The sequence below is a fragment of the Oryctolagus cuniculus genome, chromosome 10, assembly GCF_964237555.1.
Source record: "Oryctolagus cuniculus chromosome 10, mOryCun1.1, whole genome shotgun sequence".
NCBI classification, from domain to species: Eukaryota; Metazoa; Chordata; class Mammalia; order Lagomorpha; family Leporidae; genus Oryctolagus; species Oryctolagus cuniculus.
This window is the reverse complement of record NC_091441.1, coordinates 24,973,117-24,998,056: the sequence shown is the minus strand read 5'-3', so window position 1 is coordinate 24,998,056 and position 24,940 is coordinate 24,973,117. Positions and strand designations below refer to the sequence as shown.

Sequence of the window (24,940 nt, the reverse complement as noted above, 5' to 3'; positions counted from 1 at the left end):
ATCATTTTAGTAGTGGAGGTAGAAACAGGAGGAAGAAATAGTGTAAAAATAGAACTTACCCATTTTTTTATTTTAATTTTAATGAATTTTAAGATTCAGTATGATTTGTAGATATGAGTCTCAGACCATAATGAAATTCCTCTTCTCCCACCCTCCTTTCCTTTCACTCTTATTCCTTCTACCTTTCTTTCTGTCTTTATTTTAGATAAAATTTTAAATTTAAATCACAATAAAGGCTTAATACTTCACCAAACAAGAAGTTTAACAAGTAAAAAGCAAATAGACCCTAGAATAGCAGGAATATAGACAACAGTTATAAATAATTGAATGTATAAATGAAAATTTCACCCATGAATAGATTTTTAGTTAATTTGTCATTCATGATTTCTTTCAATGAAATATAACCAATTTCAGTGTAAAATCTAAATATTTCCTGTGTTGTTATAATAATTAAGTGCATTTAGACTTTATGCCCTTTTATCTCAACAGTTTATGAAGAATAATGTTATGCAGATTGCAATACAAATAATTATGCATTACATTTTTTATAATCTGTTAGTTACCACAGAACAGGAAAAACATATTTGTCTTTTGGAGACTGACTGATTTCACTAAACATAATGGTTTCAGTTGTATCCATTTGTTGCAATAGACAAGATTTCATTTTTTTTATGGCTGAGTAATAGTCCATAGTGTATATCACATTTTCTCAATCCAGTCATTGTTTGATGGGCATCTAGGTTGATCCCATGTCTTAGCTATTGTGAATTGTGCTACAATAAACATGGGGGTAACTCCTTCATACGCTGAATTCATTTCATTTGAGTAAATTCTGATGAGTCACATGTCTGGGTCATATGGTAGATATATTTTCAACTTTCTGAGGAATCTCTACACTGTCTTCCATGATGGCTGTACTAGCTTGCATTCCAACCAGCAATAGACTAGGGAATGTTTTCACCCATATTGTTACCAGCATTTGTGGTTTTTTGGTTTCTATATGAGGGCCATTCTAATTATAGTGAGGTGAAATCTCATTGTGGTTTTGATTTTATTTCCCTGATGGTTAGTGATCCTGAGCATTTTTTGTTGTGTCTATTGGCCATTTGAGTTTCCTCTTTTGAAAAATGCCTGGTCAAGTCCTTTGCCCAAGGACAAAGAACTTAACTGGATTGTTTGGTTGTTGTAGAGTTTCTGGATCACTTTATAGATTCTGGATATTAATTCTTTATCAATTGCTTAATTTGCAAAGATTGTCTCCCATTCTGTCAATTCCTTAGCTTTGTGAAGTGTATCCTTTGCAATGCAGAAGCTTCTTACTTAACTTGTCATAATCCAGTTTGTCTATTTTTTCTTTGATTATCTGTGCTTCTGGGATCTTTTCAAAGGATTCTTTGCCTATGCTGATGTCTCACAGAGTTTCCCCAATGTTATCCTCTAATAATTTCATGGTATCAGGTCATAGATTGACATCCTTGATTGATTTTTATGTTGATTTTTGTATAAGGTTTAAGGTAGGGAACTTGTTTCTTACTTCTGCATGTGGAGATCTAATTTTTCCACCACTATTGTGGAAGAGACTGTCCTTATTCTAGGGATTCATTTTAGCTCAATTGTCACAGACTAGTTGGTTGTAGATGCACAGATTAATTTCTGTGGATTCTATTCGGTTCCATTTTTTTTTTTTTTAAACTTTTATTTAATGAGTATAAATTTCCAAAGTACAGCTTATGGATTACAATGGCTTCCCCCCATAACGTCCCTCCCACCCGCAACCCTTCCCTTTCCCACTCCCTCTCCCCTTCCATTCACATCAAGATTCATTTTCAATTCTCTTTATATACAGAAGATCAGTTTAGCATACATTAAGATTTCAACAGTTTGCTCCCACACAGAAACATAAAGTGAAAAATACCATTTGAGTACTAGTTATAGTATTAAATCTCAATGTACAGCACACTAAGGACAAAGATCCTACATGAGGAGTAAGTGCACAGTGACTCCTGTTGTTGCCTTAACAAATTGACACTCTTGTTTATGGCATCAGTAATCACCCTAGGCTCTTGTCATGAGTTGCCAAGGCTATGGAAGCCCCCTGAGTTCCCTGACTCTGATAATTTTTAGACAAGGCCATGGTCAAAGTGGAAGTTCTCTCCTCCTTTTTTCTAAACCTGAAAAGAATTTCATTGATAGTTTGATTAAAATCATATTGAATCTGTAAATTGCTTTATGTGGTATGAGCATCCTTTTGAGTTCCTTTTCAGGAATTTCATCAGTCTTTGTCTCCACATCCTAATACTGAAGTTTTGTTGTGTTCCTTTGGGGGAATCATGTTGTTTTCCTTGTTAGTATTTCTTGTATTTCTACATTTATTTTTAATTTTTGTGCAAACAGTTGATTTGCTTCACTATTGGGTTTTATCTTTGATGTGTGCCTCTATGGTTTAGTAGAGTATCTGCTCCTTCAGTGAATACCCAGAGGCATGTGTTGGATAGGGCCAGTGCTCAAGAGTGGGGTAAAATCCAGGGTGTCACCCATGTTGGGCATGGTAGATCTCCTGTATTGTCAGCAGGGGGAGTATATGATTGCACCTGTTAGCATAATCACAACATCAGTGCCTGGCATTAGCCTACAGTGGTTACAACCCTTACCCATACTGGCACATGAACCACACAAAGGATCTATGCAGTCCTCATTGTGAGTAGGGAAACCTCTACAATAATCCACCCCAGACAATCAGGAGCTCTGAGCCTGACGCTGGACACAGTAATGGCTCAGAGACCCAGCTACACTTCATGCCTTATCATGAAGTCCTAGAGTGCAGAGGATCTCCTTTCCATTGTGAGCCTGCCCTGTCCATGGAAAGAGCAAAATCATTTCCAGAGCCCACTGCCTATGGGTGCTCCACCTTGGAAGTCTGAGCCCACAAGCCTGTGATATGTTGAGAGATTGGTGAAACTTCACACTCCTTAGTGTGTGCCCAGCCCCTGTCAATCCTCCCAGCCAGACTCAAAGGCAGTGGGAATCACAGATGTTTCCCTCTGCTAAAATCCCCTGGTAGCATGCATGAGAGCTGCTGTAGCATCTATTTGTGTCAGGATGCACCTTCTCTCCTGCAGTTGCTGGGCACCCTTGTGAGGGAATGGGGAGAGAGAAATGGGCTTTTCCTTCACTGGGTTGGGAGTGCCCTGCCCCACACTGGAGCTCTAGGATAGACTCAAAGACAGTGCAGGCCACCAAGGGTTTCCCTCAGTGGTACCAGCTTCTGCAGTCTGCTCTCCCCTAATTCTCAGAATCTGGCATCTCCTCCAGCCTCTAGCTATGAGAGTTGTGGATGGCGCCCCACTCATTGCTGTGCGTCTACACTTGCCACACCACTCCATGGCATTTCTCTTTCTGTAGAATTTCCACTGCAAACTTCTCTCCAACTCCTCCCTGGGAATAACACTTCTGCTTTTTTTTTTCTGGTCAGAATCAGCATGTCTTTTCCCTATTCAGCCATCTTGGAATTTCAAGAATATTTTTTATTGAAAAATAGATGTTTTTTACAGCTAAGAAAAGCATTACTAGCTTCATCACATTTCTTTATAATGAAATTATTACAAGCATCCAGGAACTACACACACACACACACACGTTGAGATTGGACTTCCAGGTTCCAAAGACCTAGGAACCACACAGTTCATCTCATCCAAGCCCTTTTGTTCTAAAAGAGACACCTGAGGTCTGTGAGATACTTCTGTAATCCAACACATGTTAAAGTGATGAGCCCAAGAGGATGGAAGGTGTTTAGACTCCTTGTTATGTGATCCATGTTGTTATCTTTTGCTCACTCTATATTTTTGAGTGACTCACATTATTATATGACTATGGAAAGGATCATTGTGGTTTAAAATAATCCTTAGAGATAGGCATTTTGTTTAGCAATTAAGAAACTGCTTGAGATTCCTGAATCACATAACAGTTACCTGGATTTGAGTCCTGGCTCTTCTTCTGATTTCAGTTTGCCCTGAATATACAGCCAGGGAAGCTGAAGATGATGTCTCAGGTGCTTGGTTCCTGCCACCCACATGGAACCCAGCCTGAGTTCAGGGTTCCTGTCTTCAGCCTGATGTAACTCTAAGCTGTTGGGGGCATTTGGGGAGTGAGCCAACAGATTTTCTATCTCATTCCTTGTATCTGCATTTCAAATAAACAAAACCTTTTATTTTATTTTAATTTAATTTTTTATTTTATTTGTACAGGGTTTTTATTTAAGGTGAACAAATTTCATGTGTTTCATAGATATAGATTTAGGAGCATAGTGGTACTTACCACCCTACCATTCCTCCCACTTATGTTCCCTCCCTCCCTCCTCCTTCCTTTCCTATTCTTTCTTTAATTTTTATAGTGACATATTTTCAGTTTATTTTATAATCATAAGATTAATTCTCCATTAAGTAAAGCACTCTATGAAATAGTAAGAATAAAAAATAAACACTGTTCTTCAACAGTAGAGACAAGGGCTATAAGCAATAATCAATTCTCAAAATATCAATTTCCCCTATAAACATTAGATGTTTTGTACTCTGTTACCACATATCAGGGGAAAAATATGGTATTTTTATTTTGGGTACTGGCTTATTTCACCAAGTTTAATGGTTTCCAGTTGCAATCATTTTGTTGTGAAAGATGGGATTTCATTATTTTTTATGGCTGAGCAGTATTCCGTTTTATATATATATATTGTATAAAGAAAATAAAATTTTTAAAAATTACTTACAACATTTACAACAAAATATTATTTATTATTCCTTGATATCAGCTGTTACCCTAAGTATTTTGTATTCTTTTAAAAATTTAATCTTTATAACTTTATTTGACTTTTATATTACATTTTATTGGTGAGAAATTGAGCAAAAAGGAGGGTTCTCAAGTTTTTCATTGCACTGTAACTAACAAGTTATGGCTCAAAAATTCAAACATATTTTCTTCTTGAATTGAAAAGCTATATTATTAACTCTAAGCAATAGGAGTAGGAGTATATAAAGAGATCATGGAAAACTGCAGGGTGGAAAAAGTTGTCTATTGGATGATATAAATTGAAGATTACCTTTGCAATTAGATAAGTCAACTCTATAATATGTTAAAGCAAAAAGGTTGCCTGATAAATTTGGTTTAAAATAATAGTTAATATGCTTAGTGTCCCAGTTTGGTTAAAACATCCAACAACTTCTAGAAATACACATACATATACACACAAAACATTTAATCATAGGCTGACTTCTCTTTACCTCCAATGAATGAATGAATGAGTACAATATAAAAGAACTTCTAGAAATAGAGCCCCCAACACTTTTTAAAAAAGATTTATTGATTTCTTTGAGAGACTTACAGATAGAGAAATGAAGACTTAGAGAAACAGGTCTTCCATTTGCTATTTCACTCTCCTAAATGGCCACAAATAGCTGGAGCTGGGCTGATCTGAAGCCGGGAACCAGGAGCTTCCTCTAGGTCTCCCACATGGTTGCAGGGTTCCAAGCACTTGGGCCATCTTTCACCACATTCCCACACACCAGCAGAGAGCTGGATCTGGAGAGGAGCATCCAGGATAGGAACCAGTGCCCATATGGGAAGCTGGTGCCTCAGGCAGAGGCTTAACCTACTATGCCATAATGCTGCCCTTGGTGAAACTCTAGAAGATACTTAATCTTTTTAACAATATAACATTTTTCCTAAGATAGAGAACAACTTAACTTTTATTTAAACTGAATTTCGGGTGTTACTGATTTCTTAGGTTGACCCAAAGTTCAAATAGAATCGTCCATTCTGTCCTACCTTCCTGCCCATTATTCAGTCTGGAAATGATCATCACAAAGTCCTCTTGCATTTGTGTCCTGCTTTATATTTGTTGCTACTGTCCTTGAGTCCTAGCCTGGCACCTGGGCCTCTTAAGAAAACAGCACTGCTCTAGAACACAGAAAATGATAGGACAGAGTCCAGGTTCTTCACCAGAAAGCGATCCAGGTTCTGATTGAAAAACACCACACAGGACATTTGCTTAATTTATCTGAGTCTGTTATCCTTGTCTGCAAAATGAGTGCAAATGATGTATTCTATGTGAAAATCACAAGATATTATAAACTCAAATGAGGAAATAACTTACAAACCACTGGAACATGTTGGTCAACTTTTCAACTGTTAAAAACATGATTTTATCCTAGCATTTGAAACAAATGGATGCAACAGGAGATCATTATGCTGAGTGCAATAAGTCAGACCCAGGAAGAAGAATATCATATATTTTCTTTTATTTGTGGAGGTTAGTATATAGAAAGATAGTATTTTAAAAACCAGAATTTATACACTACTTTAATAGGCAATTTGCCATCTGTTTCCCACAGGAATGCTGTAACATGGGAGGTCGTATTATTGCCTTATCACCTTAGATGGCAAATTAGGATTAGAGGAGATTTCATATATTTTTGACTTGCCCAGCAAAGCACTGCTCACGGCACTGAATCATGGAATATCCGCAACCTAGATTTCTGAGGGAAATGTCCAGACTGCATCTCTGAAAAGCCAAAAGTTCTGGTTCTGTTTATCATTTCATCCTATATTAACCTAAGTATAGGAGAGGGTCACAGTGCTAATTCTGTTGGAAACGTTTAATACAGAAAGTGCTAAACTTAGAATCCAAACTGTTGGTAAAAGTATTCTAAAAGAGAAATTCAATTTTTAAAAAAACATTCCACTGAGTAAAACAGCAGAGGATACCAATAGTCAAGCACATTCAGTGCAACTAAGGATGAACTTGAATCAGCAAAATAATTGGAAGCAGTTCTGTCCATGATGGATTTCTCATTCCGACAGCATCACCACCTTGTTTACTGGCCGCTCTGTTAGATGCTCAGCACTGCATGTGCCGTTCCATTAAACATTACTTCAGATTTCCTTTAATCATAACATTCTGTATGCATATTTAAGTATTTTCATACTTTAGCTAGAATTTCTAGATGTTTGTGGTGTGAGATTCCACAGCTTAGCCATATTCTATAAGAAAAAGCAGCATCAAGTATTTCTTAAATATGAAATACAATACTTCAAAGAAATTTCCCAGGAAAATGTAGGTCACTAATCTGTACAAGAAGCTAAAACTTCCCTGCAGATAGAATAGAGAGGGCAACATGGAGAGCTGTCCTACTGTGCATGACTGGAAGGGATACTCACAAATAGCGTGGGCTGGTCACGTGACACACCATTGGGGATCCATCTCTGAAACAATAAATGGTCTCTAAGCTGCTTTATAATGCTCACTTCTAGCTATTAACACATTTAAATCCCCTTAAAACTGAATTAATGACTCTGATGGACCCTGAACTCAAATTACATGAATCCAAATGCATACAAATGTTTGATGAAATTGCAAATACAATTTATAGTGAGATAGTCTAATGACTATTAAAAAGTGATAGATTTTTGTACAAATAATGACTTGACTTAGAGTCTAGTGAACAGAACGTAAGATAGGGCAGTCAGAAAGATTGCCACTTATGCATCAAAATATTGCGTTAATAAAATGGTGCATCATTCAGGGTTCAACCAGAGACAGAGCAGGAGATACATACTAAGAGGTCCATTGAAAGAAACTGGCATATGTGATTGTGATAACTGGCATGCAACTGCAAAGTCCACTGGGAGGCATTAGGAGAGGCGTGCTGGAGCTTCCAAACTGAAGTCAGTATCGGGGGGCAGAAGAATGTCTGCTTCAGTTCTGCTCTTAAGGCCTTTTACCTGATTGAATCTGGCCAAGCCAAGTTGTCTAAGACAGTGTCCCTAACTTAGAAATCAACTGAATGTGGACCTGAGTCCCAGGTACAAAATAATTCACAAAAACACTGGTATTAGTGCATGATTGAATACTGGATATTACAGCCTTTTCAGATGACACATATAACTAACCACCACAGATGGTATATCAAATCAGCTGTCATAATAGGCCTATAGATATCATTGTCTATGCATTCTGAATAAAATTATCCTAAATTTCTCAGGTCAGTAACATTAGCAAATCAAAATCAGTACAGGCCTGATAGAGGGGTGATAAAGGTCTTAACTTTCAAAAGTAACTCTTTTGCCACCTGAATGGCATTCCATGTTGTTTTTTAACCTAATAATTGCTTTATGTTACCTACTGCTGTGCCCAATCAGTTTCAGTGGATTTTTCACACAGTCCTGTGTGAGTGTGCATCTACCATGTTCCAGGCACTTTTGTAGACACTAGGGATAGACGATTAAAACACCAGTGATTACAAAGGAAAAACAGCACCATTAACCTTCTCTGTGTAGCCACATTCAACTTGCAGTCTATTTTACTAAAATAGAAGCTTCTTCAGAGGATAGAACTTTGTGTTACAGATCACTTTATGTGAGTGAATTTACCAGATGATTTCTCTAGTACAGTTATTTATTGAAGACAACTATCCCTTTGTATTACCAAGTCCTTTCTAACCATCACTGAAAATAGCATCTCCTATTAATAATAAATTACATCTTATTGTAGTACTTCTAAAAAAACTTACATGTTGTGAGCATCGTTGCCCCAATAATGTACTTTATTTATAAATTTGTCTTGGCACCAAAGACTTGTGAAATTTCAGATTAATGGAAAAGCCAGAGATTCCATTTTTTTTTCTTGTTCAGAGCTGTTCAGTTCCTTGCAGTTTAAAAGAACTTGGCAATTCAGCTGAGTTCTGAGTGTCTCAAAATGGGAGTCAAAGGGAGCACATAGACAAGTCTAGTACCTGCTAACGCTAACTGATGGAGTAAATAAAGGGGAGAGTGATCCAACATGGGAAGTGAGATACTCAGCAGACTCATAGAATGGCAGATGTCCTAAATAGCACTCTGGCCTCAGAATCAGCCCTAAAGGCATTTGGAGCTGGCTGAAAAGCTCATGAGAGTATTTCAGGCATGGAAAGCCAAGACACTCTGGCAAAAGATCTCTGTGAGTGAGATCCCAGTGGAAAGAACAGGTCATCAAAGAAGGAGGTACCTTTCTCTGAAGGGAGGAGAGAACCTCCACTTTGACTATGACCTTGTCTAAACAAGATAAGAGTCGGAGAACTCAGAGGGCTTCCATAGCCTTGGAAACTCATGACTGGAGCATAGGGAGATTACTGATGCCATAGACAGGAGTGTCAATTGGTAAAGTCAACAACAGGAGTCACTGTGCACTTACTCCTCATGTAGGATCTCTATCCTTAATGTGCTGTACATTGAGATTTAATGCTATAACGAGTACTCAAACAATATATTTCACTTTGTGTTTCTATGGGGGTGCAAACTGTTGAAATCCTTACTTAATGCATACTAAACTGATCCTCTGTAAAAAAAAAAAAGAAATTATCAATTCCCAACTTGACTCTCACTGGGATTAAACATGACAATAGGTCTGCTCTGATTTCATCATCATTTAAAAAAATCATCTATTATTTTTCACTTTATGTTTCTGTGTGGGAGCAAACTGTTGAAATCCATACTTAATGTATACTAAGCTGATCTTCTGTATATTAAGATAATTGAAAATGAATCTTGATGTGAATGGAAGGGGAGAGGGAGTGGGAAAGGGGAGGGTTGTGGGTGGGAGGGACGGTATGGGGGGGGGGAGCCATTGTAATCCATAAATCGTACTTTGGAAATTTATATGCATTAAATAAAAGTTTAAAAATAAAAAAAATGTCAGATGTTCGCTGACACGTGTATTGGTTCATTTTTTGTGCTGTAACAGGATTCCAGATTGGGTAATTTATAAACAATAGAAAATATTTTGCTTGTGATTCTGGTGATGCTTTTCCAAGATCATAGTGCCATTATGTCAAGACAAAATTCTGTGGAAGAGGTCAGAAGGGCACATAAGCAAGCCAGATAGAGGAGAAAACTCAGCCTTCTTCTCAGGAACCCATTCCTGTGATGACAGAATTAACCCATTCATGGGTGTGGAGCCCTCACGATCTGATCAGTTCTTAAAGGCCTCACTCTTTAAAACTTTAACAGTGAAAATTAAATTTCCCCGTGGGTTTTGGAGAGGACAGCCATACCATAGCAACACATGTTATCCATTTGCAGTAATTTGTTACATTAGTAGGCTACTTCGAGATTTGGGTAAGAGGAAAGTTATTACATATCATACTAATAATCCAGTAGGTCTTTCTATGCTCTCAAAAAAAAAAATCCCAGTGTCAAATTATCATTGACATCCTTCATCTCTCATTGGAAGCTGCTGCAAAACAAAATATAATCAGACTGGCACCTCGGCTCACTAGGCTAGTCCTCCACCTGCGGCGCTGGCACCCCGGGTTCTAGTCCTGGTTGGGGCGTCAGTTCTGCTGCTCCTCCGCACGCGGAGGAGCCGCACCGGACCGGGCGCTTGTTGTTCCCCTTTTTTTACAAGTCCTTTCTATAGTAAAGTAAGAATAAGTAAACAGCAAACTCCCAAAGCAAGAATGAGTAGAGAGAAATGAGAAAGAACGAAGTAACGAACTTCCCCGCGAACTCTCCAACGCACTCTCCAACCAACCCACACCACCATGCCGTCTCTCTCCTCCTATATAGTCCTCTCCACCAATCCCAACTCGGCTGCCCACACGCCGAGCACGCCGCTCTCCTCCAATCAGGAGCAGCTCCTGCAGCTTGTCAAGTTGGTGAGAGGCAGCTGGGTAGAAGCTGTTTACTTCTCTCCCAGCGCCATATTGTGGGAGAGCAGATGCATAGAATAAATCTTAATTCCAGTAACAGTATAGTCCGAATTGCTCCCCACAGATCCCCCTTTCTTTTTTTTTGGCGTTGATACGCGCCTGTGTAAAGTTCAGTGTGATCTTCATGCAATTGACTCTTGTTTGTCGTGCTACTTCAGAGTTTGTTGAAAAATGTCCCGTATTCCAAAGATCCCAGGGATTGGTTATTCATTGTTTTCTTCCTCAAATGGAGTTTTCTTCTTCTAGATCTTCTGCTGGCAGGTTTATCAACCGAATTCTTCTCTCAGGGGTCCATATTGGTTGTGCCGCACCCTGTGGAAAAAAACAAACGGCGCCTCGTACTCTTCTGAGTAAGGGGAACGGGCCTTTCCATTGGTTGTCCTGTAAATCCTTCCACATTACCCACTGTATTGATTCCTTATCAACTGATTGAGTATGCATTTCTGCAGGTGTTTTACCGTTCTTTTTCTTGTTCAAAAAATTAATTGTATAAAGAGCTAGGGCCAAGACATCCTTGTTGGATGTGGCCATTTCCCCTATTCCCCCTTTTTGTTTAATTATTAAATTTTTTAAATATAAGTGAGCGCGTTCTACCACAGCTTGCCCTTGTGGATTGTATGGAATACCGGTAATATGGGAGATTCCGAATTCTTTCAAAAATGCAGCAAAACGCTTTGATGTATACGCTGGGCCGTTATCCGTTATGATCACATGAGGAACTCCCCAGGCTGCAAAAGCCTGCAAGCAGTGTTGGATTACTTGTTGTACTCCTTCTTTATTCATGGCTGTGGCCATAATTACACCTGAGTATGTATCTACAGTGACGTGAACACAGCTTTGTCGCCCAAAAGAGGGGATATGTGTAACGTCCATCTGCCAGATATGTCCTGGTTTAAGGCCACGGGGATTGGCTCCCGCAGGAATCTTTGGAACTATGGTAACAACGCACTTTTCACAGGATCTAATGATATCTTCTGCTTGCTTGCGGGGAATATTAAATTTAAAACTTAAAGTGTGGGTGTTAACATGCCATTTAGAGTGATATTCTTTAGCTTGTTCCAAAGCGGTGCATGCAAGCAAGAATCTTGAATAGTGATCTGCCATCATGTTTCCTCGAGTAAGTGGGCCAGGTAAATTAGAATGAGCTCTTATGTGGCCTATGTAAATAGCATGCTCTCTTTGATTTAATAACCCCTGAATTTCACTTAGATAAGAATAGACTGAGGAGGATTTAAGAATAAGGCACTGTGTAGCGAGCATCTGAACTGCATTCACCACATATGCACTATCAGACAAAATATTCATGGGTGCACTCTCTCTGCGTAATACTGTTGCGATAATAGCTAATTCTGCATGTTGTGGAGAAGGGGATGCTGTTAAAACGAAATATCGTTGATTGTTAAATATAGCTGCTCCTGTTCCGCCTTTAGCTCCATCCGTAAATACGGTAACTGCCCCTTGAATTGGATCCCTTCGCACCTTCTGCACCCGTTTTATTGAAACCTGTGTGCAGAAGTTAACAAATGGATGGCGAGGGTAGTGATTGTCAATCTCTATTTGTAGAATGAGAACTATGTATGCCCATTGCCAGCATTCCCTTGTAAAGGCTTCTACTGCCTCTTGAGCAAAGGGAACTACACATCGCTTTGGAGTCTTCCCCGCCATTTCTGTCGCCTTTTTTATTGCTGTTAATATTAAATCAGCCACCGCAATGCCTTGGGTGTATAGTACACGCGGTGCATGTGAATGTGGGTATACAAACAACAAGGGTCCTCCTTGCCAAATGACTGCGAAGGGATACAGTTGTTCCATAAAAATTAATATTTCTAGGGCTTGTTGTGGATCACATCTTTCCATCTGCATTGCTTTAATTTTTCAATTTTCTGTAACGCCAAGCGGGCTTCTATTGTCAATCTACGAGGGGAATCAAGCTGGGCATCTCCTTCTAAAATATTGAATAATGGCATCATATCTTCGGTAGTTAATTTACAATAGGGCCTCAACCAATTTAAATTGCCACATAATTTTTGGAAGTCATTAAGGGTCTGTAACCCATCTGTTGCAATTTCAAATTCTAATGGGGTTACCTTTTCAGAAGTTACTTTAAGTCCTAAGTACTGTACTACTTCCCCTTTTTGTATCTTCTCTGGCGCTACTTGTAACCCAACTTTTTCCAAATATAATAGCAGCAGCTTATATGCTTCCATTAGGTGACTTTCACTTTCGGCCGTTATTAACAAGTCATCCATGTAGTGTAAAATTTGTACCTTTGGGCACTGTTGTCGAACCGGCTCTACTGCCTGGTCAACATATAGCTGGCATATGGCAGGACTGTTGGTCATTCCTTGGGGAAGCACCTTCCATTCATATCTTTTGTCGGGACCTTGATGATTAATGGAAGGTACGGTGAAAGCAAACCTCTGAGTGTCTTGTTCATGTAGAGGTATGCTAAAAAAGCAGTCCTTCAGATCGAGTACTATTAGTGGCCAATGCTTTGGAATCATAGTAGGAACCGGGAGTCCGGGTTGCAATGCCCCCATGGGTTGCATCTGCTGATTAACAGCCCGTAAATCATGCAACAACCGGTATTTCCCTGATTTTTTCTTTATCACGAATATTGGCGTATTCCATGGGGAGGTTGATGGTTGCAAATGGCCTGCCTCTAATTGTTGTGATACTATATCATTTACCGCAGCCAACTTTTCCTGGGTAAGGGGCCACTGTGGTATCCACTTTGGCTTGTTGTCCAGCCATGACAATGGCAGCGGCTGCATCTCAGTGGCCCCCACGAAAAACCCGTGTCCTGTCTTTTAAAATCGCCTTTTGGCTGGGCTAGGTCCCTTCTGCCTTCTCTGGAGCCTAATCCTCTCTCCTGATATCCCTTTTTATACATAATACGCCGTCCTGTAGAACTCTCCAATTGATCCTCATTTGTTAACGTCAGTCCCAATTGTTCTAAAATGTCTCTTCCCCATAATGTGATGGGGAGTGCACTAACATAAGGTTGCACATTTCCCTTGTTCCCTTCTTGATCCTGCCAATGAAGCACCTGAGCACTCCTTGATGGTGTCATGGCCGCACCTAGGCCTACTAAAGTATTATCTCCTGGCTGAAGGGGCCATGACTTTGGCCAATCATTTTCCGAAATTATACTTACATCCGCACCTGTGTCTAGCAGGCCCTGAATTGACTTTCCTCTAATGGTTAAGGTCCACAGAGGTCGATCTGCTAGAGATAGGGACAAGGCTGCAAATTTCTCCCCTTGGGGTCCATTAACATCCTGCGCTCCAATCATGATCAGTATTTGAGCCACAGGTTCTTCTGGTTTGATTTGAATAATACCCTTTGTAGATTGTATTAGCACTTTTAGCTTATCAAAAGGTAACTGAATGACTCCGGTGATGACCATTAGGCCTCTCAAAGCATTTGTTTCTTTTCCTACGATTATTCCAAGTCCGTTATGCTCCGCTGAAATTGTTTCTGCCCTCACCTCTATGGCTTGTGGCCCCATTTGAGGTGTCAGTACCGAATATTCGGTGGCTCGTAACTCTGCGCGGTAAATATTTGGTTTTGGGACCGTGGCACCCACCGATTGTTTTGGCCCCGGGGTGCAGGGGCCCACATTCCGTTTTTTTGCTGTTGACCATATACACCTGATCTTCTTATGGGGCCCGGCTCATTTGGCATCCTCTGGGGATTGCCTGCGCTGTTTATTTTAAAGTAACATTCACTGACCCAATGATTTCCTCTTCTACAGCGTGGGCAAAGGCCTGGTCTTCTCGAGTTCTCTATGCCCTGCCGATCTCGGGCTGGAAATCTGGCCCTACATTCCCTCATTAGATGCCCTTCTCGACCACATCTAAAGCATATACGTCCCCTCATGTTCTGTCTAAATTGTCGGGTTACTGCTACTGCAGCATGTGATCCAGAAACTACATCATCCATGACATCCCTACAGATTTTCAAAAAGGTAGGGATGTCCTTATGCTGCCATGGTCTAAGAGCTTCCCGACATGTTTTATTGGCCTGTTCATACGCCAATCTTTTGACTAAGGGCATTGCTTCTTCCACGGTTTCGAAAATGTTTCCTGCTGCTTCCATTAATCGGTTCACGAAATCAGCGTAAGGCTCAGTAGGGCCCTGTACTATCTTAGTTAGGCTGTGTCTTACTTCTCCTTTTCTGGGTATCACCTTCCAGGCTCTTCTTACTATTTCTCTCACCTGTAAGAGGACAGCTGTTGGTAATCGGGCCTGCTCATCGGGACTGGCAAATCGCCCTTCTCCATTTAACATTTCCTCATCCCATGCTTGATTCCCTGTTTGATAGTTCTGCTTTGAATATTCTCGCGCAAATTCTTTATAAGCAGCTAGCCACAAGAGGAAGTCACCCCCGCCTAACACCGCCTTTACTAAGTTTCTCCAATCCTCAGGTATTAGGCCTTGCTGCCCAATGTTATCAAGGATTGCCTGAGTGTAACTTGCATGGGGCCCATACAATTGTACTGATTGCTGCAACTCTTTAAGTAATTTATGGTCAAGAGGCGTCCATCCCCTGTTTCCCTGTGGATCCTGAATTACAGGAAACACCTGGCCTGGTTCCTGGTACTGCTCCCAAGCAGGTTTTCTATAAACAGCTCCCCTTTGCTTGTTTTCGGTTCTTGGCCTTTCTAGCTCCTCCTGCATACCTACTCCCTCCATCACTCCTTCTTCCTCCCACTCTTCTTCAATCTCATGTGGAAAAAAGGGGCTTTTCTTTACAGGAGGAAACTTTGGTAGTACCAATGGGCGATACCGGGGTGGTGATTCATCCTTTATGGTTGAATTTGCCAACCTTGTATGGCCAGGATATATTCTTGGCATCTCTCTCGGGGGCGAGGTTCCCTCCTCAGCTTCTTTCTCCCCCCCATAAGCTTCCTGGCTCTCTAAATCCTTCTTTGATTTTCTTCACTTGTTCGTTACAGTAGTTGCTCGCCTGGCTGCCCTGCCATAATTCTTCCTGCATTTCACTCCCCTCATTAAGCAACAACTCGATCCCTTCCGTGGGGTTCTGAAGCACCTGATCAACGAGTTGCCACAGCTTCAGCACTTCTATCGGTTCCCCAGCCTCGCGCATTTTCCGTCCCACCTGCCTCCACTGCTGTGGAAACCAGGGGGACGTCTCTACGATTGCTCTTACGAATGCATGAATTTTCCTCCCCCCTCGTTTCCCTTGCTTAGAGGAAAAGCTGCGAGGAGGTAGGGAGTAGGAAGAGAGAGAGAGAGAAACCATATTTAGCCCATAGATGATCTTTAGGGAGAAACAGAGGATGGTGCCCAGCAGGAGGAAGAGGTAGCCAGTGGGCAAAGAGTAGCCAAAGAACTCCATTGTCTGTACCGTCTGTGACATGTTGGAGCAGTGAGCGTAATGGAAGACTGAGTCTCCCAGACGTTCCCAGTTAATACCTCCTTCCTAGCTTCTAATTTTCTTCCCCCGCGGCTTTTTTCCTAGGTTCTGACTAGCTTTTCACCGGCACTCTTTCCGTCCGGCCTTCCCCTAGGCTCTTTGCTAGTCTCTCTCTCCAGTAATTTCCCACTTCTTCCCGGTCTTTCCCTCCTAGGTTTCCTATCCGAGTCACGGCACCACTTGCTGCTCCTCCGCACGCGGAGGAGCCGCACCGGACCGGGCGCTTGTTGTTCCCCTTTTTTTACAAGTCCTTTCTATAGTAAAGTAAGAATAAGTAAACAGCAAACTCCCAAAGCAAGAATGAGTAGAGAGAAATGAGAAAGAACGAAGTAACGAACTTCCCCGCGAACTCTCCAACGCACTCTCCAACCAACCCACACCACCATGCCGTCTCTCTCCTCCTATATAGTCCTCTCCACCAATCCCAACTCGGCTGCCCACACGCCGAGCACGCCGCTCTCCTCCAATCAGGAGCAGCTCCTGCAGCTTGTCAAGTTGGTGAGAGGCAGCTGGGTAGAAGCTGTTTACTTCTCTCCCAGCGCCATATTGTGGGAGAGCAGATGCATAGAATAAATCTTAATTCCAGTAACAGTATAGTCCGAATTGCTCCCCACAAGTTCTGTCCCGGTTGCTCCTTCCTCTTCCACTCCAGCTCTCTGCTGTGGCCCGAGATGGCAGTGGAGGATGGCCCAGGTCCTTGGGCCCTGCACCCCTATGGGAGACCAGGAGAAAGCACCTGGCTCCTGGCTTCAGATTGGCGCAGTGCTGGCCATAGTGGCCATTGAGGGGTGAACCAACGGAAAAAGGAAGACCTCTCTCTCCCTTTCTCTCTCTCTCTCTCTCTCTCTCTAACTCTGCCTGTCAAAAAAAAAAAAAAAAAAAACTAAAATAAAAAACGAAATATAATCAAAAAGATGACTTTAAGAGATGAAAGCCCACACTGGGGGATTGGTTTGGTTTGGTTTTGGTTGCACAAGTGCCGCAGCTTTGGATTCTTCTTTCTTATTCTAAAGAAACTATAATCCCTGACCTTGACTGAATGATGGAGGCATAAACTGTTAGACTATTCCTGATTTATAGTCAGGGCTCATCTGAACGGGGTGGAAAAATGATCCTTGCTATTTCTGATTATTTTTTCGCTGTTCATATTTTATATTTCTGCATCGGCCCTGAAGCTATTTTCAGTGGTACATTTTTATAAACTAGAAATAATACATGAGGTGATCTGAAAAAATAATCCTTTTTCTCTCTGTGATAATCCTGCCCTTTTTGCCAAAATATTAATAATTACCACAGGAATCATAAACAATGCAAATTGTGTCAACTATTGTTAAAAATACTTATTATTCAGTAACTTTTTTTTAACCTATGCACATTTTCTCCCCAGGACTGGAGAAGGGCAGTCAGTACAGCTTCCAAGTGTCAGCCATGACAGTCAACGGCACTGGACCCCCCTCCAACTGGTATACAGCAGAGACCCCAGAGAATGATCTGGACGGTAAGATCTCTCCCCAGTCAGTCACAGTCTGGTTTCCATCTTCTCTGTTACCTCAGCTTCAAAGCACTCCTTTAAAAAGTTGATAAGCTACAACTTTGGGGACAATGTATTGCTTCCATATATTCAGATGTAAAATAAAACTAAAAAAAAAAAGATGAATTGCATACATTGTCTGCAATAGTTGCTACTCTTTGAGTAGTGCAGCATTAGTTATGGTTCTTTAAGGAGGTTCCTTTTGTTCATTGTAATCTGAAATTAAATTATTTTCTATTTATGTTTTGTCAATAAGTGATCTTAATCAGTTTCTTCACAAAAATTGCTACAGTTTCTGATGGTAACCATGAAATAGAGTTATATTATATAACTTCAACTTCGCTAGCTTTTTTTAATGATGCTTCAGCAAGACATCCATATATAGTTTTTGACTTGTTTATGACTTAATCATTAATATTTGATTTGACATTTTCTTTATATAAAAGGCAACTTATTTTATCTACTTAACTGGTAGCTGTCTTGAGACATTCATGGATGAGATATTAAGATCCATAATAAATGCATTAATCAGCAATTTAAATATGACCAGAATTTTCAAAATAAGCAGGTGAAAAGTTGGTCTAAAAATAAAAATAACAGGGCTGGCACTGTGGCATAGTAGGTAAAGCTGCTGCCTGCAGTACTGGCATCCCGTGTGGGTACCGGTTCGAGTCCCAGCTGCTCCAATTCTGATCCAGCTCCCTGCTATGGCCCAAGGCAGATGAAGACCTCTCTCATACTCTGCCTCTGCCTCTCTCTATCTCTGCCTTTCAAATAAATAAACAAATATTAAAAAAATAAAAATATGTGGCTAAATATGAAACAAAGTTGAAAAGAAATGAGTAAAGGAAGCAACATAAAAATTTTTTTACTGTATAGAATTGGAGTTTCAAGTGAAAGAGGTAGAAATTAATGAGAATTAAATGCACTTAAAAAAAGTAAGTTATGATCAACATATTTAAAGTTAAGTGATCAAAACTGGGACCCAAAAATCATATATGCATTGAAAATGTGATTTGGCGCAAGATCATTGCCTAAATAATTGATAGTAAAGTTGATTTTGTTTTGTATCCAGTGGACTTGAAATTATTCACTTAAAATAAAGGATAGGAATTTTGTATCCCTTCCTTTCTCATCTTTATTCTTGATCTGCTGCTTCTTCCATTTTCCTTCCTCAAGCCTTCCTTCCTTTCTTTGTGCTTGGATTACTCCTTTTCATTCTCCATATTTCCTTTATTTTTGTAAATATCTGTCATTCATGATTTTACTATAGCCACAAATTTGACTTTTACTAAAATAATTATGGTGGCAGTAAAATAATCAAAGGATGTTATTTCTGTAATGTTGATAATCACTAGCTGCGATAGCATATTAACTCAAAGGATATTTAGAGAAAATTTGTTAAGCACCAGGCACCATGCTTAACTTTGGGGATGCAGTAATAAATCAGAAATATATAGTTTTTTCTTCAGAGAGCTGTGAGTGTAACAAAGAGAGATGGCATTTTAGATGAAGTGATTGGAAATTGTCATTGTTGTAATTCAAACCTGGCTAGATATTTTCAAAACCCTGTGGTCTGACATAGATAAATGATAGAAAGACAGCCACATAGATAGATATAGACCACACAATAGGTGAACAGTCATATAGAAAACTTGCATTTAAATTGAGCCCTAAAGGATGAGTAAGAATTAGTAAGGATTATGCAAAAGAGTACATTACAAATTGAGGAATATTAATGGAAAGTAAGATAAATGTGTGTTTGAAGTCAAGACAAATAGTGGCACTGTTAGAGGAATAAAAAAAGACCATCAAAGAAAATAAAAACGGCATTTGGTAAGACTTGTGAGATAGGTTCGAAATCTGACATGAACAAGTCAAGCGTTTTGAATATTATCGTAAGGTCATTAAAGCAATTACTTACTTTATCCTAAGCTATTAAAGGACTTTTTTAAAAAAGAATGATTTAATTAGGATTGCATTTTGAAGAGATTTGCCTGGCTGAAGGATGCAAAATGTATTAGAAGTAGGTAGACTTAGGCATTCCAGGTAAAATAATGCTACAGGTAATACTGGAGTTTACAGAAAAGGAGTTTGAGACTTACAGGTGCACTTTTAACTTGTTTTAGGTTATGTAATTTACAAAAAATTACACTTGACAAAGTTCATACTCTTTCCAATAGATTAGTGACAATTCGTTCGTATGTGTTTTTTCAATAAGTACTGAAGGTATATATGAGGAGAATTTTTTAAAAAAAAATGAAAATGTAAATTATGATAAAACTATGCATGGATTTCAGGTTTTTTTCATGACCAAATAAACTTGTCATTCATTTTCCACAAACCTTCTAAGTTTGGCCATGTATACCAGGTGTTATTGTGCAAACTAGGAGTAAAGGAATAGATGGATAAAGTACCTACCTTCAAGGAATATTGAGTATTGAGACAATGATAAACAGTAATATATGCTCAAAAGAAATATAAAACATGTTAGATGGAATAGCAAGGCTTAGGAAGTACCATTTTATAAAGGAGGTTGAACAGGTCTTTTTAAATGGGTAAATAAGGGCCCACACTTTAAGGAAGTGAGGAACAGCCCTGTGAACAGGTCAGACCAACACTATGAACATTAAGAGCAGACATCCTGAGACCACACATTTGATGGTAAAGTGAAAAAGGAGCCCAGCAAGGTGAGCCTACAGCTGTGAGGATATAATTTAGCCTTACATAAATACAAAAGGATGGTTATGATTTGCCATGCAGAGATGTTTTCATATTTTACCTGAGAATTAAGTGTTCGTGGATATTTGTTTTATCCTCTCATCTAATATTATGAGCGTGTGTTACCTACTTTACTTTAAGAAGAGTAACTTAAGCTAAGAAAACGTAACTTGCTGAAGTCAGTTAGTGACGGTGCAGCTGGAATTCAGGACTCGGTTTGGTCAGTGGCATCCAGTGCAGATCAGAGCAGAACTCCAGGAATCATAGAACTGGCCTGGTAACAATAAAGATTGTGATTCAAGACAAATGATTCTAAGAAATGAGGTCATATCACTTACTCAATCCCAGGGGACTATATCTCTTACTGGAAGGAGTGAAAATAAACAGAGCAGAGGTGCTGAAGTTCCCATAAAGTATCCAGAATGAATGGGACTCTGCTTAACTAATGTGCTCTTTCTCCTGTCTCTGAATGAGTCACAGTCTAAATGAAATCAAAATATAAAATCCAGCTTCTCAGATGCTACAAAACTTCCACTTAATTCCATGCCTTTCATATCCATGTGTGCTGAATATATTAATATATTAACCTGTTCTAAATCAAGAATCTCTGTGGCATGCTCATGAGGAGAGTCCTAATAAATGCCTGATTGGCTTTGTTTGAACTTTTCCATGGTCTTGGATTAATAATATCACTCTTCCACATGCAGCATTCTTCTTTGTTTTTTCCTTTTGTGTGTACCGATGCAGTTATTAGGAAATATAATTAAGAACCTAGAATGTACGGAGTCATGGGAAGCACAAACATGAAAATGATAACAGCTCATTGAGGCATAGGCAGATTGGGGCTGCAATATTGGAAAAGACTTCACAAAAACAAAAGGTATTTAAGCTAGAAATTTCAGAGAAAAGGGATTCTGACCATTAGGTGGACAGAAAAGGGTGTGTGAAACAGCATGGAGACGTTCTCCCAAAAGAAATCATTTAAGCAAAGTCATCTCTGCCACTATTTGATCAAAATGTATACTCAGCCAAATACTCCTCTGTTAAAATTTGATTATCTTAGCACATCTCAAGTATTGCCACTTTTTTCATTCTTCCACTTCTTCATCTGGAAGTTCATTGCTAAGAAAATTTTCATCTATTTCCATTCATATACACATTGGGATGGGCATTTGGCACGGTAGTTAAGATGCTGCTTGATACCCCTACACCCTACATTGGAGCACCCTGCCCTTGAGTCCTGGCCTGCTATCTGTTTCCAGCTTCCTAATAATGTACACCTGGAACCCGGCAGGTGATGGCTCAAGTAGCTGGATCTCTGCCACCCATGAGGAAGACATGGATTGAATTCAGGATTCCTGGCTTCAGCCTGGCTCAAAGCCAAATGTAGCTAGCAGCTGGGGATTGAACAAACCCAAGATTTCTGTATCTGTGTGTCTGCCTCTGTGTCTTTCATTCTGCTTTTGAAATATATAAATGAATAAAAATTAAAAGATACACCCATTAGTAATCTGAAAACAAGGCAAATGGAATGGGAGGTATTCTTTGCTGTAGCCGAGAAGTTTGTGCTGCAAGGGAACTTCATCATTAGTATTCCCTGGATATGTGTTGGGAAACATTTGCTCCTTGTCTCGCAATTTCTTGGTGAACCCTGAAGAGTGAACTACTCATTACTCTGTAACTCTAAACTCTGCAAGTCAGTTAACAAGAAGCATCACTATTTGCACATTGTTAAAGGCAACATTCTCTCTCCTCTGTGACTTTAGATTCTCTTGTCTTTTCTTATTGGCTTAAACAATGTGAAGACGAACAGTAACTTGGAAAAATACTCCAATTCCTTATGGATTGCCCTTTTAATTAGGATGTTTTGTTAAAGTAATTATAAAGCCAAACCACCTTGTTTGTTCAGAGTTCCCTGGGAAGCATGCTGCTATTACTGACAGCTGGGAAGTTTTAAAATATTTATTTTCAACCTCAAAATTTCAGCTTAAAAAAACCCCAAGATCATTAAAATTCCCCAAGGTTCTTATGTAAATGTCTTGAATAAGGAAATGAGAGAATTTGTGATGAAGTTCAGCAAGGTATCCCTCTTGGAAATTGAGCTTGGGGATCTATTTTTGCTACCAGTGTTTTATTAAATGAGCAGGTGGAAATTTTCATACACAATCAATAATAATGTGGTTTTTGTCTCGACTGTTGAGGAGCAGTTTTTTTTTTCTTACTATTTGTTGAACTTTTTTACCTAGTTTAGAGTTAATCTTATGTATGTAATGTTAGTTGAAAATAGATCTTGGGCCGGCACCACGGCTCAATAGGATAATCCTCTACCTGCAGCACCGGCACCCTGGGTTCTAGTCCCGGTCGGGGTGCCAGATTCTGTCCCGGTTGCCCCTCTTTCAGGCCACCTCTCTGCTGTGGCCCGGGAAGACAGTGGAGGATGGTCCAGGTGCTTGGGCCCTGCACCCCATGGGAGACCAGGAGAAGCACCTGGCTCCTGCCTTCGGATCAGCGTGGTGTGCCAGCGTAGCACGCCCGCCACAGTGGCCATTGGGGGGGTGAACCAACGGAAAAGGAAGACCTTTCTCGCTGTCTCTCTCTCACCCTGTGCACTCTGTCTGTCAAAAAAAAAAAAAAAAAAAAAAAAGAAAAAAAAAAAGAAAGAAAGAAAAAGAAAATGGATCTTAGTGAAAAATAAGGTTGGGAATAGAGGAAAGAGGAAGAAGGGTGGGAGTGCGGGTAGGAGGGCAGGTGTGATGGGAAGAATTGCTGTGTTCCTAAAGTTGTATTTATGAAATGCATGAAGTTTGCATTCCTTAAATACAAGGTTTCTGGGAAAAAATAAAATTAAACCTCTAACAAAGTGGAGAGATTTAGCTTGCAAAAGTCAGCAATAGAGAGCCTTCAGCAAGGGCAACAGTGATTCAGCAGGATAAAACAGTGAGTCTTAGAACCAGCTCTCATGTCCTGTGTCCAGGAAGTAAGTAATTAGCCTCGTAACCTTGACCAGGGGATGATAAGGTTCCTTTTTGCTTGAGAACTAAAGTACAAACACTCTTGTGATTTTATATCTGCATAATATATGAAACTCATTGAGTACAAGTATTTGAGAGGTAATGCATTAAAATTTACTTTCTGAATAATGATGCTGTACAAGTTGTTGAAGCCACAGGAAAGACGGGACACTGCGTATTAAAACAGTCCTGTTAATCATATTCGTCTCAAATATTCAACTTTCAAAAATGAAAAAAAAATTCACTTGGTAGAAGAGTAAGAAGTAGAAAAAAAAAAGTTCCGACTGGTCAGAAGAAATTGGATAAAAGAGAAATAAAGAGCAGGAATGAGTAGTGGTAGTCTGAATACTATTCTCCCAAATCTGCAAATGTTGTACCTGACATGGCAGAAGAGACACTTCAGATGTGATTAAGTTGGGAGATGACCCTGGGTTGTCTGGGTGAACCCAGTGTTGTTGCAAAGGTCCTTTTATGAAGGAGGCAGGAGGACAAGTCAAAGAAATGTGACAACAAGCCCAGGATGGAGGGATACAGGAGCATGACATAGGGAGATGGCAGCCTTAAGAAGCCTGAAAGGCCACATTATTCCCTTGAGCTTTGAATAGGAGCACACCCCTGCTGACTGCTTGATTTTAGCTCATATGATGAGGTACTGGATTTTTGGCTTCTAGAAATGTAAAGAAAAAAAGTCTATTTTGTTTTAAGCCACTAAGCTTGTGGTAATTTAAGCTACTAAGTATAAAAACAAGAGGAAACCAATACAATGAACAAAACAAAAAAAAAGTGACAGATACACTAAAATAAAAATCTGTGGAAAATAAGGTAAATCTCTTTAAGTTTTTGTTTAATTTTGATTTCATGTTTACCTCATTTTGAGACCAAAATGTATAAAAACATTGATGTTGAGTATTGGGCCTGAAGCAGAAAAATAATCAAGAAAAGGGAAAATAATAGAATATGAAATCCAAAAGATTACTTGAATTATTATTTTTATGATAAAAGGCAGCATTAAAAGTACATTTCAAAACAGAAACAGGCCATTATGGAACTAGGACTTACACATTAATGGGGCTACTGCTTGGGAAAGTGAATTCTTGAATTCAATACAAGAATGCAAACTTTTGAAGCAGGTCAGACTTGCAAGAGACATGCACACGTTTTAATGGCTGCTTCAGTGACATCTGTCACCACTGTCACCTGGAGATGGGCCCAGCAATCAGCCCTGCCCTGGTGCTGTACGACCCACTGCTAGGGTAGCGCCTTTGCTCCACTCTTCTTCATTGAACGTCAGGTTCTCCTTCCCTTTGACAGCCCTGCCTTGAGAGCTCTCAGAATCTGTGTTGTCCTGATTTGCAGCCCTCCAAACCACAGTTCATGTTAGTTTACATCTTATTGTTTCTGAGTTTGAACTAACTGACAGAAATCAGAGGCTTGACATCTGAAATTGTGCAGTCCTTAGCTTAAAGAAGGTTCAATATGGGCAAGAGTTGGAGGTACA

General features: G+C 39.8%; 1 protein-coding gene across 2 annotated transcripts in view; it reads left to right on the top strand.

The window, feature by feature from the left end:
- DCC (DCC netrin 1 receptor) overlaps nucleotides 1-24,940 on the top strand; it is a 1,216,740-nt gene that overhangs the window by 990,721 nt on the left and 201,079 nt on the right. For both annotated transcript variants that reach the window (XM_051851212.2, XM_051851210.2), the window contains exon 14: nucleotides 17,567-17,677. In XM_051851212.2, the coding sequence (XP_051707172.1) occupies nucleotides 17,567-17,677 (111 nt within the window). The remainder of the gene's footprint in view (nucleotides 1-17,566; nucleotides 17,678-24,940) is intronic.